This window comes from Phyllobates terribilis, unplaced genomic scaffold (genome assembly GCF_046119375.1).
Source record: "Phyllobates terribilis strain yellow unplaced genomic scaffold, ASM4611937v1 Scaffold_11__3_contigs__length_659146591, whole genome shotgun sequence".
Taxonomy (NCBI): domain Eukaryota; kingdom Metazoa; phylum Chordata; class Amphibia; order Anura; family Dendrobatidae; genus Phyllobates; species Phyllobates terribilis.
In genome coordinates this window covers 319,550,456-319,564,156 of record NW_027362771.1, presented here as the reverse complement: position 1 = coordinate 319,564,156, position 13,701 = coordinate 319,550,456, and the positions used below count along the sequence as shown (strand labels likewise).

The 13,701-nt window shown below is 40.6% G+C and overlaps 1 protein-coding gene across 3 annotated transcripts; it reads left to right on the top strand.

Moving 5' to 3' along the window:
* Positions 1-1,385: 1,385 nt before the first annotated feature.
* On the top strand, positions 1,386-12,260 carry CALU (calumenin). Of its 3 annotated transcripts, none has more exons than XM_073652574.1 (7): positions 1,386-1,534; positions 3,257-3,493; positions 5,656-5,849; positions 7,627-7,793; positions 8,988-9,048; positions 9,232-9,431; positions 9,869-12,260. In XM_073652574.1, exons 1-7 carry the CDS (start codon positions 1,419-1,421, stop codon positions 9,971-9,973), a joined length of 1,080 nt encoding a protein of 359 aa, XP_073508675.1. In that variant the 5' UTR covers positions 1,386-1,418; the 3' UTR covers positions 9,974-12,260. The 3 variants fall into 3 exon arrangements, with proteins under 3 accessions (XP_073508675.1, XP_073508673.1, XP_073508676.1); XM_073652572.1 differs by lacking the exon at positions 5,656-5,849 and adding an exon at positions 5,408-5,601; XM_073652575.1 differs by lacking the exons at positions 1,386-1,534; positions 5,656-5,849 and adding exons at positions 1,713-1,834; positions 5,408-5,601.
* Positions 12,261-13,701: the final 1,441 nt, after the last annotated feature.

The window sequence follows — 13,701 nt, the reverse complement described above, 5'->3', positions numbered from 1 at the left end:
TGCGTTTCTGCGGCGTTTTTGCAGTTGCGTAAACGCCGCGGAAACGCATTAAAAACGCATGGTAGAAGGGCAGCAATGTTCCCCAATTGAAATCCGCATGTGCTGTGCACATGATGCGGATTTTTCCGCAGCGTAAACGCTGCGCTCAAAAATCCGCAGCATGTCAATTAATTTTGCGTAAACGCGGCGTTTTCGCCGCCATTGACTTGCATTAGAACGCACAAATTCCGCAAGACTGCATTTGTACTTGCGTTATTGTCGCGTTCTAATGTGCGGATGGTACCCGGGTGTGGAGGAGAGGAGAGTCTCATCCACACCCAGGTACCATTAAAAAGCTGTAAAACAAGAATAAAATAAAAAAAATATATATACTTACCATCTGTCGGCCCGCGCACCGCTCCTGCTTGGTTCCCGGCACTTGCAGTGAGTTGTAGGACCTGCGCTGACGTCAGAGTCATGTGACGGGTCACGTGACGCTGACGTCGGCAGGTCTTTCAATTCAAAGTTGCTGGCGAGGGAGAATGGATTGAGCAGGACAGCGCGGGCCATCGGAGGTAAGTATATACACTCTCTCGGGTCACACTATATAAATCCATGCTGTTTGCATGGATTTATATAGTGTGACCTAGTTGTCAAGCACTTTCCAAGTGATGCTAAAATCGCCTGAAAAGCGCTTGTCAATCCACATGCGGAAACGCATGTGAATCCGCATGTATTCCGCAGGAAAAACGCATGCACAATCTGTATGCGTTTTTTCTGCCAGGGAGATGCAGAAATGATGCAGAAATTTTATGCTTCATTTCTGCATCGTGTGCACATACCCTTACATTATTTTCATCAAAATTATGTTAACTAAATACCCTTTATTATTTATCATTATTTTTATGCACTTGCGATTTATGCATTTACTTCCAGTTATTTGGGTATTTTGCTTGTCTTTGGTTTTTGTCAATATTTAAAGATGAACATATATTTGCGTTAAAATACATCATTTTTTATAGACAATATAAAAACGTGTAGCTTTCAAGATTTACAAAAGCGTGGTGACACCAGGGTCGTACAGGCAGGACCATGCGATACAGCATTACAGAAACAAGCATGCGCAGCAGAGCGCTAGATCCCGGAGATCCGGCCTTTGTCCCCCGCAGCATGATGTGACAATACACGCCGTGGGACATTACAAGAAAAGTCTCCAGCGGTTCAGAAGCGTCCAATAGGAACGTCCCAGCACGAGAGGGCGGGGCTGCAGTGGCTCCTCCCACCCGTGCAGCTCAATCCATTGCTCCACAAATCTCCCGCCAAACCAGCACGCGCATAGTCCCCACCTGCGGCCTCCCTGTCATTGCGCGCTCCCGTGTGGACGTGGCGCTCACCAACCAACCCGTAAACTTGGCCCGCCCCTCTCCTGCAGCTCACCAATGAGTGGATACAATCGAGGCAACGTTGGCGCAGGAAGCCACGCCCACAGGGAGAGCAGCTGCTTCCGGTGTCGGCGTGTGAGGGCAGGACGGCCAGAGCAGGGAGAAGAGTGCAGGTAACGGGACTGGGCTGTGTGCGGAGTGACCGTACATGAGGGCGGCTCTGTGTCCCGCCAGTTGCTGGGGGTGGTGGAGTAATGCCTCCTGTTCTCACCAATGTACTCCCTCTAGATATAAGGAGCTTCTGCCCATAATTGTAATGGAGGCAATGATACATGTAAGACTCAGTATTATTGCTGCATTAGGCAGCTGCAGACACTGCCTGTAGGAGGAGGGCAGCTCTCCATACCTGGGGGCACGATGTCAGGGGAGGTCATAGGCGGCTGGTCACTTACAAGGGCATATAGACTGGTCAGGTTCGTAAAGGGGCTCTCTAGTGAGAGAAGTGATCACCTGTACCTCAGATAGATGATAATCCATAGATCAGTGGCCGCTGACGGTGGGGACATTTATCCCTGTAGACTGCAGGCTCTTTGCACGCTCTTGACCACTGCTCCCTCTATTTACCTATCAGTCTTAATGTAGTGGTAACTTATCTTCCACGGAAAACTACTTTTAAAGAGACTGTCAGCACAGAATGACTGTCCAAACCAAGTATAGGTGCTCAGTGCTTCACAGTGGGGCCAAACATTTATATACATCTTCTCACCTACTTGGTTTCCATCTACCTCCATCCTCTTTTTTTTTTTTTTTTCTTTGATTGACAGCTATGGCTTCATAGAGCCAGAGAAGGGTGGAAGTAGCTGGGAAGATGTACTGAAATGTTTGGCCCCGCCATGATGCACCGAGCACCTGTACTTGGCTTGAACAGTCTTTCTGTTCTGACAGCTCCTTTAACGCCCCTATACACATTTTATAAGTCATCTTATGTGTATGGGGACTTTCTGGCTGTCTTCTGACAATTATGTCCAGGGGCATTCAGGTATTGCAGTCACCTGATCCTTTTTCTTTCTGCAGAGATAACCCACTGCCAGATGATTCTAGCAGCAGCGGCTTTCATAGAGATCACTGGGACGCTCCAGGGAACAGAGCATTCCCATGTACAGGAGAAAGCTGTCTGCTGAACAATAGAGTGCTGTAGAAGTTGACTCCGCTATTTCACTGATAAATCAGACATTGGTCTCAGGTGGTCGAGGCACGCACACCCTACTGCATACAGTAAATTTATGTAAATTTCCGCAGTACAAAGGCGCAAACTGGTAGTCTCTGACTGAGTGGCTTATAGCAGTCATGGACTAATGCAATGTTAGTGTGGAAAACATGGTTGTCCCAAAAGTTCTGTTCATTGTTTTGGGATGTCACATGTATTTTACCTGCTGATTCATACAAATAAGGGTGTAGTGTGTGGTTTTATGGGCTCCAGGTGCTGGTTGCCTTTGAAGGAGAGTCTAGTTATGGCTTTACTTCCAGGAATCCCGTACAGTGAAGTTATTCCCATGTCGGCAGCGTGAACATTGTCTAGATTTGTGCCCTGAAGGCATTTTAGAACTTAAGTTACTTGTGACTCTACATATAGCATCAGGATGAGGGCTCACATGTCTGGGCCAGTATGGTCGGAAATGATCTAATAGAAAATTAGCACACGTCATATACAAAGTTGTGATTCCAATTTGCCTTCTTCATATTGACACGTTTACTACATTACATCTCCTTCAGCTGATGCTATGAGAACTCTATAGTGTTATTACTTTCAGAACCTCCAACATTTGCTGCTTTCTTAGGATGTCCATTTGTAAAGCAAACTAATATTACTTTAAGTTGATTTGTTTGTTCCCTAGGTCACTTCAAGAAGTAATGGCAAAATCATCTCTCCTCTTGTGCCTTGGCCTTTGGGCCCTTTGTGCACTTTCCAAACCTACAGAAAAGAAAGATCGCATTCATCATGACCCTCAACTTAGTGATAAGTTGCATGATGATGCACAGAACTTTGACTATGACCATGATGCTTTTCTTGGTGCCGAGGAAGCAAAAACTTTTGACCAGTTGACAGCAGAGGAGAGCAAAGAAAGGCTGGGGTATGACCACTGACTCTGTCCTGGTTATGTGTTTGTTTGTTTGTAATGCATGTGTGTACACAGGTACATAATATGTGTGTGTGTTGAATATTTTAATTATATAAAACCAGTTGTACGGGTTTACCATTGTTGTTCTAAAGTAAATATTTATGTCCTCAAGTTGTGTTATATCCACATAAAAATAAACCAACACCACCACAAAATTCAAGACATCTTTGAAATCTATCTTATCTGCTATTTAAAACTTCTTACAATCTTTATACTGGTTTGTACTTCTTACAGCCTCTACTGGTGATTTTCACCATTTTATTCACTTTCTCATGCTGTTTATAAATTCCCCTAAAATAAAAGATGACCTTTTGAGATTTGAGCTAAAAAAACCAAAATATTAACTTTCTTTATGCGGCTTATAAAGGCGACCTGTCAGTTTCCCTAACTCACATAAACTGCCTCCATGTCTTTGCACCAGGCTATTTCTGCATTCTAACAATCTCCTTCTTGTGGCCTTGCAATCTCTATACTTTAAAAATCAAGTTTTTTTTTCTGCTTTAACACTATTCAAATATCTCAAGATTAGTCTGGTTTTGATTTCCCCTGTACTAGTCCTGTTCCAGTTTTGCAAAAAAGAAGCAAGACAAAAATATCTCATACCCTACCATAATTATATATAAATGTAAAGCAAAATTGCATAATAAATATAGGGTACTTAGTGAACTATTTTTGATCAAAAAAAGTATACAAGCCGTCCCACCAGCGGCAAGGTGACCCTAAATTGGGACGGTACCTATACTGCCTATATTAAAAACCTTACTGTATATCAAAGTTGAAGTAATGCATATAAAAGGGTAGACAAATAGGACCGGGTCCCAACTCCAGACCACCTAGGCCCGTGGTAAGCTACATATATACCAATCAGCTCAACAAAGGGCATGCCACACCCTTAAATTGCACAGAATGCAAACTAAGTACCCTATATTTATTATGCAATTTTGCTTTACATTTATATATAATTATGGTAGGGTATGAGATATATTTTTGTCTTGCTTCTTTTTTGCTAGTGTGAACATGCCTCTGTTTCTTGTATGTCTGCCATCTTAGACCTCAGTTCACATTGTCTGGTTTTCTGTTCCAGTTTTGTATTACACCGCTCTGTGCACTATTTATATAATTTGAAGAGCGACGTCATCATCTGCTCCTTGCAAATTTCGCATATGGGCTCGAAATATTGCTCCCCCCCCGCCCCACCGGGCATGCACGGTGCACTGTCTGGCTTGATTGTGCATTACTCAATTTGCAAGGAGCCGTCAGTGACATTGCTCTTGCAAATTAAGTAATTCTCTCCAACGGGAGTGGTTAAAAGATGGGGGCAGGACTAATCCAGGCAAATCAACACCCCTTCTCGCTAGTCCTGAGCTATTTGCATAGTGCAAATTCAGAGTAAAGCTCGATTTTGGAAGTACAGCTTATATAGTTCGCAAAGTTACAAGAACGGGGTTGCAAGAATGCAGAAATGGCATGGAGCAGACACATGGTGGCAGTTAAAGGTAATAGGGTAGCTGACAGGTTCCCTTTAAATGGTATATTTTGACTGATATGAAGGAAATGCTTATTATTCTTCTGGCTACTGATATTTTATATATACCCTGACTAATCTAATGCTTCTTGGTAACTTTGCTCTTATGGAGTATTCAAGTTAAAATCACTCTTGTACTAAACTAGCCAACTACTATTTTACTATACATGTATTAATATTTAGAAATTAAACACTATAGTGAGTAATGATATGAATACATATGGATCAGCTCTTCTCCTATGCTTCATATCGTGACCTTAACTACTATTTTATCTACACGACCCTCATTACCTTCTAACGTTTTCTCTCTTTTGTTGCTGGGTGCTATCATGGCCCCACAGAAAGATTGTGGCTAAGATAGATGCAGACAAGGATGGTCTTGTAACAGTCGAGGAACTAAGGGATTGGATAAAATTTGCACAGAAGAGGTGGATTTATGAGGATGTAGAACGACAGTGGAAGGGTCATGATCTCAATGGTGACAACCTGGTGTCGTGGGAAGAATATAAAAATGCCACGTATGGTTACATATTCGGTAGGTGCTTGTCGTCAGTGCGTCACCTTTACTCGTTGCATTTTGTCTTTGTAGAATGATTGTAAGTAAAATAGACTTGGATAATGATGGGTTTGTGACGGAGGGGGAGCTGACAGCATGGATCAAGAAGGCTCAAAGGAGATATGTGTACGACAACATGGAGCGGCAATGGCAGGAGTTTGACATGAACCAGGATGGACTCCTATCATGGGAAGAGTACAGAAATGTCACCTATGGCACTTACCTGGGTAAGGGAGAAGGCGAGTGATGCTGGATGGGTATAGTGCCTGGGCTGACAAAAAAAAAAAAAAAAAAAGTCCAAATGTAAACCAGTTCTTTATATTGTGCCATTGACTTTTTTGTGTATCATCAGGAAAAAAAACTATACAATTAGGCATATTTAAGGAAAGCATGCACACTTGGACATGATAATAATTTAAACTGTATACTCACTTTTGGACAGTACCTACAAAAGACAAAAAATATATCACATACCCTACCATCATTATATATAAATGTAAAGCAAAGTTGTATATGAAATATAGGGTACTTAGTGAACTATTTTTGATCAAAAAAAGTATACAAGGTGACCCTAATTGGGACGGTCCTACACTGTCTATATTAAAAACCTTACTGTATATCAAAGTTGAAGTAATGCATATAAAAGGGTAGACAAATAGAACCGGGTCCCAAAATCAGACCACCTAAGCCCGTGGTAAGCTACATATATACTGACCAGCTCAACAAGGGGGATGCCACACCCCTAATTTGCACAGAATGCAAACAAGACAAAAAAACAAGCAATGTGAACTGAGGTCTAAGATGGTACACATGCAAGAAATAAGAACATGTTCACACTAGCAAAAAGATACAAAACCTACAAAAGGCAAAAAATACATTTTTGTGATCAAAAATAGTTCACTAAGTACCCTATATTTCATATGCAACTTTGCTTTACATTTATATATAATGATGGTAGGGTATGTGATATATTTTTTGTCTTTTGTAGGTTTTGTATCTTTTTGCTAGTGTGAACATGCTCTTATTTCTTGCATGTGTACCATCTTAGACCTCAGTTCACATTGCTTGGTCACTTTTGGACAGTGTATTAAATTACTGGATTTTTTTCTCCTTAATTTAATGTACCATTTTCAACAACTTTTTCATTTTGGCATATGACTCTATAATTGGAATGCAGCTTGATAGATGTAATACTTTTTACTTTGTAGCATTGTTTGGTAGTAAATCCTGACATGGGCACCATATGTTAACCTTTCACGCAGGGCTGTGGAGTCGGTAAGCCAAACCTCCGACTCCTCAATTTCCATGAAACCGACTCTGACTCCCTCATACATGGCTCATCTTTAAGTGATAAATTTACTGTGGCACAGATTCATCTCCGCTAAAAATCTAGACCCTTAGATCAGGAATAGGACAGACATTTATAGGACATTTCATAACTTTCCCAAATTCTTATGAAAAAAATATTCCCCACAAACTGCATTGAACTACTGTACCCAATTTATTATATATTTTAGGAGTTGGAGTTGGTCCATTTTATACCGACTCCGACTCCACCAAAATGGACACCGACTCTCCGACTCCACAGCCCTGCTTTCACGTTAGGTAATTTTTAAGTTTCGTTAAAGGAACACTAAGCTAATAAAATAGAAACTGCAACAATAAATCAAAGCCTCTGGAAAATCGGCCATAGCCTCTATTTCTCACTACCCTGTTTGTTGCTGGAGTAGAAGTCTCCTGATCTGCCCTCAGTGCAAAGAGACCAAAGATTTCTCAGCCCCCTCCCCATTTGTCAGCATCCAGTTGAAAACAGAAAATATTAATGAAAGATTAACCACCTGTGCAGATTTTCTTCATCACTGATTTGTTTCAGTAACATGCCGAAAATCCTGTGACTGATCTGATTTTTTTTTCTACTATTCTACTGCTTAGAATATATTTATCTGTTCCTTTCAGGCTTAGTCTACTTAGTCTATAATTGCATTTTTTTTCTTCCTTTCACAGATGATCCAGACCCTGACAACAGTTTTAACTATAAGCAGATGATGGTTCGAGATGAGCGCCGCTTTAAAATGGCTGATAAGGATGGTGATCTGATTGCTACAAAAGAGGAGTTCACAGCATTCCTTCACCCTGAAGAGTATGACTACATGAAAGATATTGTTGTCCTGGTCAGTACTAGCATGCTCTTTTAAATAATTAATTTCTGTATTTAGAATGAAACTTGGTAAATTTAAAGGGCTTCTCCATTTATTTATTTATTTTTTTTATTGGTGACCTATCCATAAAGTGAACCTGGTCGATTTACGGGCAGCATGTATCAGACAGTGACTGTAGGATGCTGTGCTGTAGAATAATCGGACATGTGGATCCCCGGCAGCTTCTTCCCGCCCACTGCCTTGGATTATCAGATCTCTGCCTACAGGTGTGATGTCTGATACATGCTGCCCATTCACTTTAAAAAAGTTAATCAATGTCAGATTGATGGGGTCAGACACCCAGCCTGCCACAAATAAGGTGTTGGCAGCAACTAGATGTAAACGGTGTTTTTAGAGTAACTGTTTAGTGGCCGCTCCTGGGTAGGAATCTGACACCTAGCACCTCCTCTACCCACCTATCTGATATTTATAACTGACCCAATGGCTAGGTCTTCCATATACGGTAATAGTAATACAAAAAAAACTTTAATGGGGTTCTGAACTTCATATCCTTAACTGAAGCTGGCCAATGAGACGAATTGTGGCAGGGGTGACTTTTTCAGGCAGATATAAACTGGTAAAGCCCTGTGTGCTGCTGCATTTGGGAAAAAGTCTGAAACTGCATTGATGTTTTTAAAACTATAAACTGAGGCGTACTCTCCCACTCTGACCCTCTTTGATTGTGCTCCAGTGGTCTGTTGGGACCAGAAGCTCTGATATCTTGTTTTTTGGACATCCCGATTGCTGAGGCTTGTGATTGGTTGCAGCGGTCAGGTTATTGGAACAGCACATCATCAGATATATCTCTGATCGCGCTCCATTCCAGTCACTTGACCGTTGCAGCCAATCACAGTCTTTCACAATTAGATGACTGAAGAACTGGATTTCATTGCTTCTTGTCCTGCCGCAAACCATTGGCGCAAACTACTCTGGACCATGGTGTTGAGTTTGGATGGATGTCAAAGACTGACATGCATGACGGTGTGGGTTTAAAAATCGTCTTTTTTTGTCATTGATAAAAACCTGCAATTTTTTTTTTTTTTTTTGTCCCCCTCTTTCATACGGCCTTCTAAACTAAGCCTTTAATAATTACTTTAATGACTCTCATTTCTGATTTCTTTCTGCCGTCTTCTTACCATGAGCATTTTTCATTTTAATATCTCACAGGAAACAATGGAAGATATTGACAAAAATGGTGATGGTGTGATTGACTTGGACGAATACATAGGTGAGCAGAGCAGTCTATGCAGTAAATGCATAATATGATCTGAGTGAGCAGGAAAAATGTCTCAGGCTCATACTTTTTTTTTTTTCACTTTAACTACTTTGTCTCTTAACTAATTTTCTCTGACAAACTTCCATAAAACGACATTTGTCTAATTGTTTTTTTTTTGCTTTCTGTAAATTGCAGGTGATATGTACAGTCATGATGGTGATGCTGATGAGCCAGAGTGGGTGAAAACCGAGAGGGAACAATTTGTTGAGTTCAGAGATAAGAACCATGATGGTAAAATGGATAAAGAAGAAACTAAAGATTGGATTCTCCCATCTGACTACGACCACGCTGAAGCTGAAGCTCGCCACCTTGTTTATGAATCTGATGAAAACAAGGTAACGTTAAATTGTTGCTCTGGGAAGTAGTGTAAAGAAATAGGCTGGTGCACCCCATAACCAGGTATAGAGAGATATATAACATGTCCAAGCACTGATTGGTACTTTCAAAATATATCCTCCTTGGTTATGGGGTCTACAAGCATATCGCCTTACTGTAGTGCAGCAAACATGTCGTAAACTGCAGGTAGAGCAAAAACTGATCATTAACTATTTAGTACTCCTACCGGAGCATGATCATATGCAAGGTTAGAAAAAAAAACTTTGTTCAGCACTTTGAGTTTCTGCTTCACCATAGAAACAGCTTAATCACATAATATATACTGACCGTCCACTCTTATAATTATCACATGGATTCAATCCAAAATGTATTCTTTTCATAAAAATGCTACAGTTTAGTACATCTCCACTTACACTGACATGTATTTACCTTACAGGATGGAAAACTGACAAGAGAAGAGATTGTGGATAAATACGACTTATTCGTGGGTAGTCAGGCTACAGATTTTGGAGAGGCACTGGTCAGGCATGATGAATTCTAAAGATGAGGGTGACTCATCCTTCTCTACAGCGATAGGGGAACCTCGCCCTTATGTAGGGCTTCAGCGGGTGGAGAAAGAACATCGCTCGGAACAAAAGTAATTTATTGTAAACTGCTGACTTTCTGAAGCACGAAAGAGAAAAGGACACGTGCAAATAAAACTGACTAGTCTTCTGAGGCCACATAGACGTTACATCCCAAACTCTGCCTCATATTAACACTATTTTTTTTTTAACCTTTGGAATTAATGTGTTTAAGGTGCATACATTTTCAATATCATTGGTTCTTGATGCCACATGTTATGTTCATCATTGAGAATTATGGAAATCTTTGTTCTAATCCTCTCAAGTCTTTAATGATATGGCACTTTTGTTTTTAGTACAACTTTTGCAAAAAAAACAACTTACTGAAGATCAGATTGATGCTGGATTATCCTAGTTGTCAGGGACCAGTACTGTCTGCTGATTGTGAAAAAGAGGACTCTTTCTAGAACAGTCCAAACAAAACCTAACGCCTTATTTGTGATTTAGTATTGTATGCTTGCGCAAAGTATTATGCGCGTTTTTAATCCTTTTCATAGAGGTCACGTTGCTGCCTATCTTATTTATTTTTTACAAAATTTGTATTACTGAATGGCCTAATGGTTTACAACCCGAGCACAAATTCAGTATTGGCTCCTTATTCATTTCATTAATACTGTTTTCCTTCTTAAACTGTGCACAGAGCACTAGGTTATTGTACTTGGCTATTAAACAGTGAGTCCAGTATCCACACAAGATGTTGCAGGGAAACTTAAACCATTTTTTTTTACATGTATGCATATTTTTTTATAAGTCACCTTATATAAAATAGATGTATTTAACACCAGTGATTCCAGTGTTATATTAGAGGGCTATAAATGTACATTTTATTGTGAGCTATCTTTGTTATGTATGGATTGCTTTAATTGAGTACAATGGAAAGCAACAGGACATCAAATGTTTTCAATGATTTCAGCCATAAACGTAGTCAGCCACATAAGAACATGTGGATTTTTTTTCAATTAGTAGTAATCCCTGTTTTTACTTAGTTTTTTTGTCATTGTTTCTCCTTAATGCATATGTTCTTTGTGAAATACTTTTTAAAGAAGCACTGCCAACAATTCTTTTCTTTAATTCGGTCTATCTAAGTTATGTAGTGAAAGTGCATAAATATACTCAGCGATCACCTTCTTGCTGGATATCCAGCTCCACTCTGGTCCTCTTCTAGGTCACATGCTCCCATTATTTGCTGGCTCACACAGAGACCATTGTGCTGAGTGATGCTACTTTCTCAGTGTAAATCTATGTTGCTTCAGCACAAGACTCCTATCATTTACGTTGCTAAAGCGACATCTGGTCCACACATAAAAACCCCCCTGTATTATCCAAGGAGTCGGAATTTAAGTTATGTGACCTAGAAGAGGACCGGAGCGACGCTGGGCAGCGGAAAGACCACAATCACAAAGTATATTAATGTATCTAAACAACGTTGCATAGATAGTTACACAAGATTAAAGAAAAACAAATGTTGGGAGAGCTTCTGTAACTGAATGAACATGTCTTTGTTGAGATTACTTTTTGTGATGTTGATGCAGGAATGCTGCCTACTTGGTAATTCTAGAATTACATACACAGTTTTAATGCCGTTTTTGTCTTTAACAAGAATTGAATTTAACAGAAAGGAAACACAAATCATGACTTTGGCTCCAGAAACATAATCAAAAGTTTCGTTCGAGTCCGGCCCAAACATTTGCAAGAACAGTTTTCATGTTTTACCTACATCAAACCAGGATGTTTATGCAATCCTTTCCAACAATCACTACAGATGGCCATAAACCTCAGAACACCCGTTCAGCAACCGATCTCTTGTATCCTGCCCCCCATATACATGCACACTCGGTCTGGCTGAGAGTTCATATGTATTAAAAGTGGAGTAAGCTGCTGACAGACACCTCTAGCGTGGATTAGCTCCACTGAGGGGGAAAAAAATAAGGATCGGACATTTAGATTCAATATGGCCGTTCCTTCTTTACTCCATCATGTGTCATGGAAGAGTCGGAGGCGCTCATTTATTAGATGGCTGCCCACCCCTGCCAATATTGCTGGAGTTGGTCTGATTATTTTGTGTATGGTCAGCTTTACTTTAATTGTTCATTGTCACTGCTGTAACACCCATTTTTGTCAAGCTGCAGTATTTTCATGGGTGCTACAAGAACGTAACACCATTGAGCTCTACACAGGATTTGCAATTAAAAGAAATTTGAAATAGTAGTTTTTGTTGTTCTTTACAATTTTAGCTGTTGATGTTCCATCCTATGACACACTTTGCAGGCATTTTCCATGTCATACAGTGCTGTAATAATGAAATGTGATGTAAACAGATTGCCTTGGGGGGGGGGGGGGGACTACTTGGCTTAGTAGTGTTTAATAGCACTTGAAGAGATTGTCTGGGAATAGACTAAATAAATAACGAAAGGAAAATGTCACTGTAAATAAATTGCAAAATACATTTCATTAGCAAACACAATGGTACTATAGAATTAAAATGCCTTGTTACACTGACAGAAACCTGTCCTGGAATGTTAGGGCAGAAGCCAGTGAGCATGTGCAGTAGGAAGCTCCTGATGATACTATTATTGTTATTCAGAAAGACAGAGCACACAGAAGTGTGAGCGGCCTCTTCTTCCTCAGCACCTCTGCTATCTCCAGTACTAGTGGAGCCCATCTTCCTACATATAAAAGGACGGTGGAGCTTCTCCTGCACATGGTCACAAGCATCGTCCTAACCTTCTAGGACAGGATTCTATCAGTGAAACAAGTTGAGAGTCATTTTAATTCTATAGTGATTACCTACCTAAACAAAAATTTTGTAATTTGCTAATTAAATATATTTAACAATTTTATCTATACTGACATTTCCTTCAGACGCATTTTTCTGTTCCTGGAGAATCGCTTTTATCTACTTGCCGATATCCCACTTGTATGTACGGCGCTAGTCTGAAGCGGATGTATGGAGTAGGCTCATGGGATGAGCCAGCCCCATACCCAGCAGATAATGGCTGTGTTTTATAGCCAGGACCTGCCTCTAACAATGGGTGGCACTACCTCTGACAGCAGCATTAACAGCTCGCCGGCATGGGGGCGCGTCATTCTATGCACCCATGACGTGATTGAGGGTTGTCGATGGGTTGCTATGACAGTTGAGGGTCTGTTGAAGACCCCTTTGTCATTACATAGCTCCCTTGAAAGACTGATTTTTACTATATGCAGCAATACTGTTTGCTTGTGCCATATACAGCAATACATCAGACGATGGCATGTACAAGTCTTCTAAGGGGACTAACAAATACAGTGAAAAAAATGAATTTAAGTGCACCTTCCCACCTCATTGTTTTCCATCGTTCTCAACCCTTCTCTGGCTCTATAAAGCCAAAACTGTCACTCAGAGGTAAAACAAGTAGGTGGGAAGGTGTATGTAAATGTTTGGCCATGCCATGGAAACATTGAGTGCCTGTACTTGGTTTGAACAGTCATTCTGTGCTGATAGACTCCCTTTAATCATGCTGGAATATTGTGCACCAAGAACTTGTGTTCATGTCTTGGGCTAGCCTTGGAGATGGAAATATGGATACCTGAAACTACACGCATGAGTCTTTGGATGGGTAGAAACCTTGCTTTCTGGTTTGGCCCCTTTCAGCTGTCTGTGTTT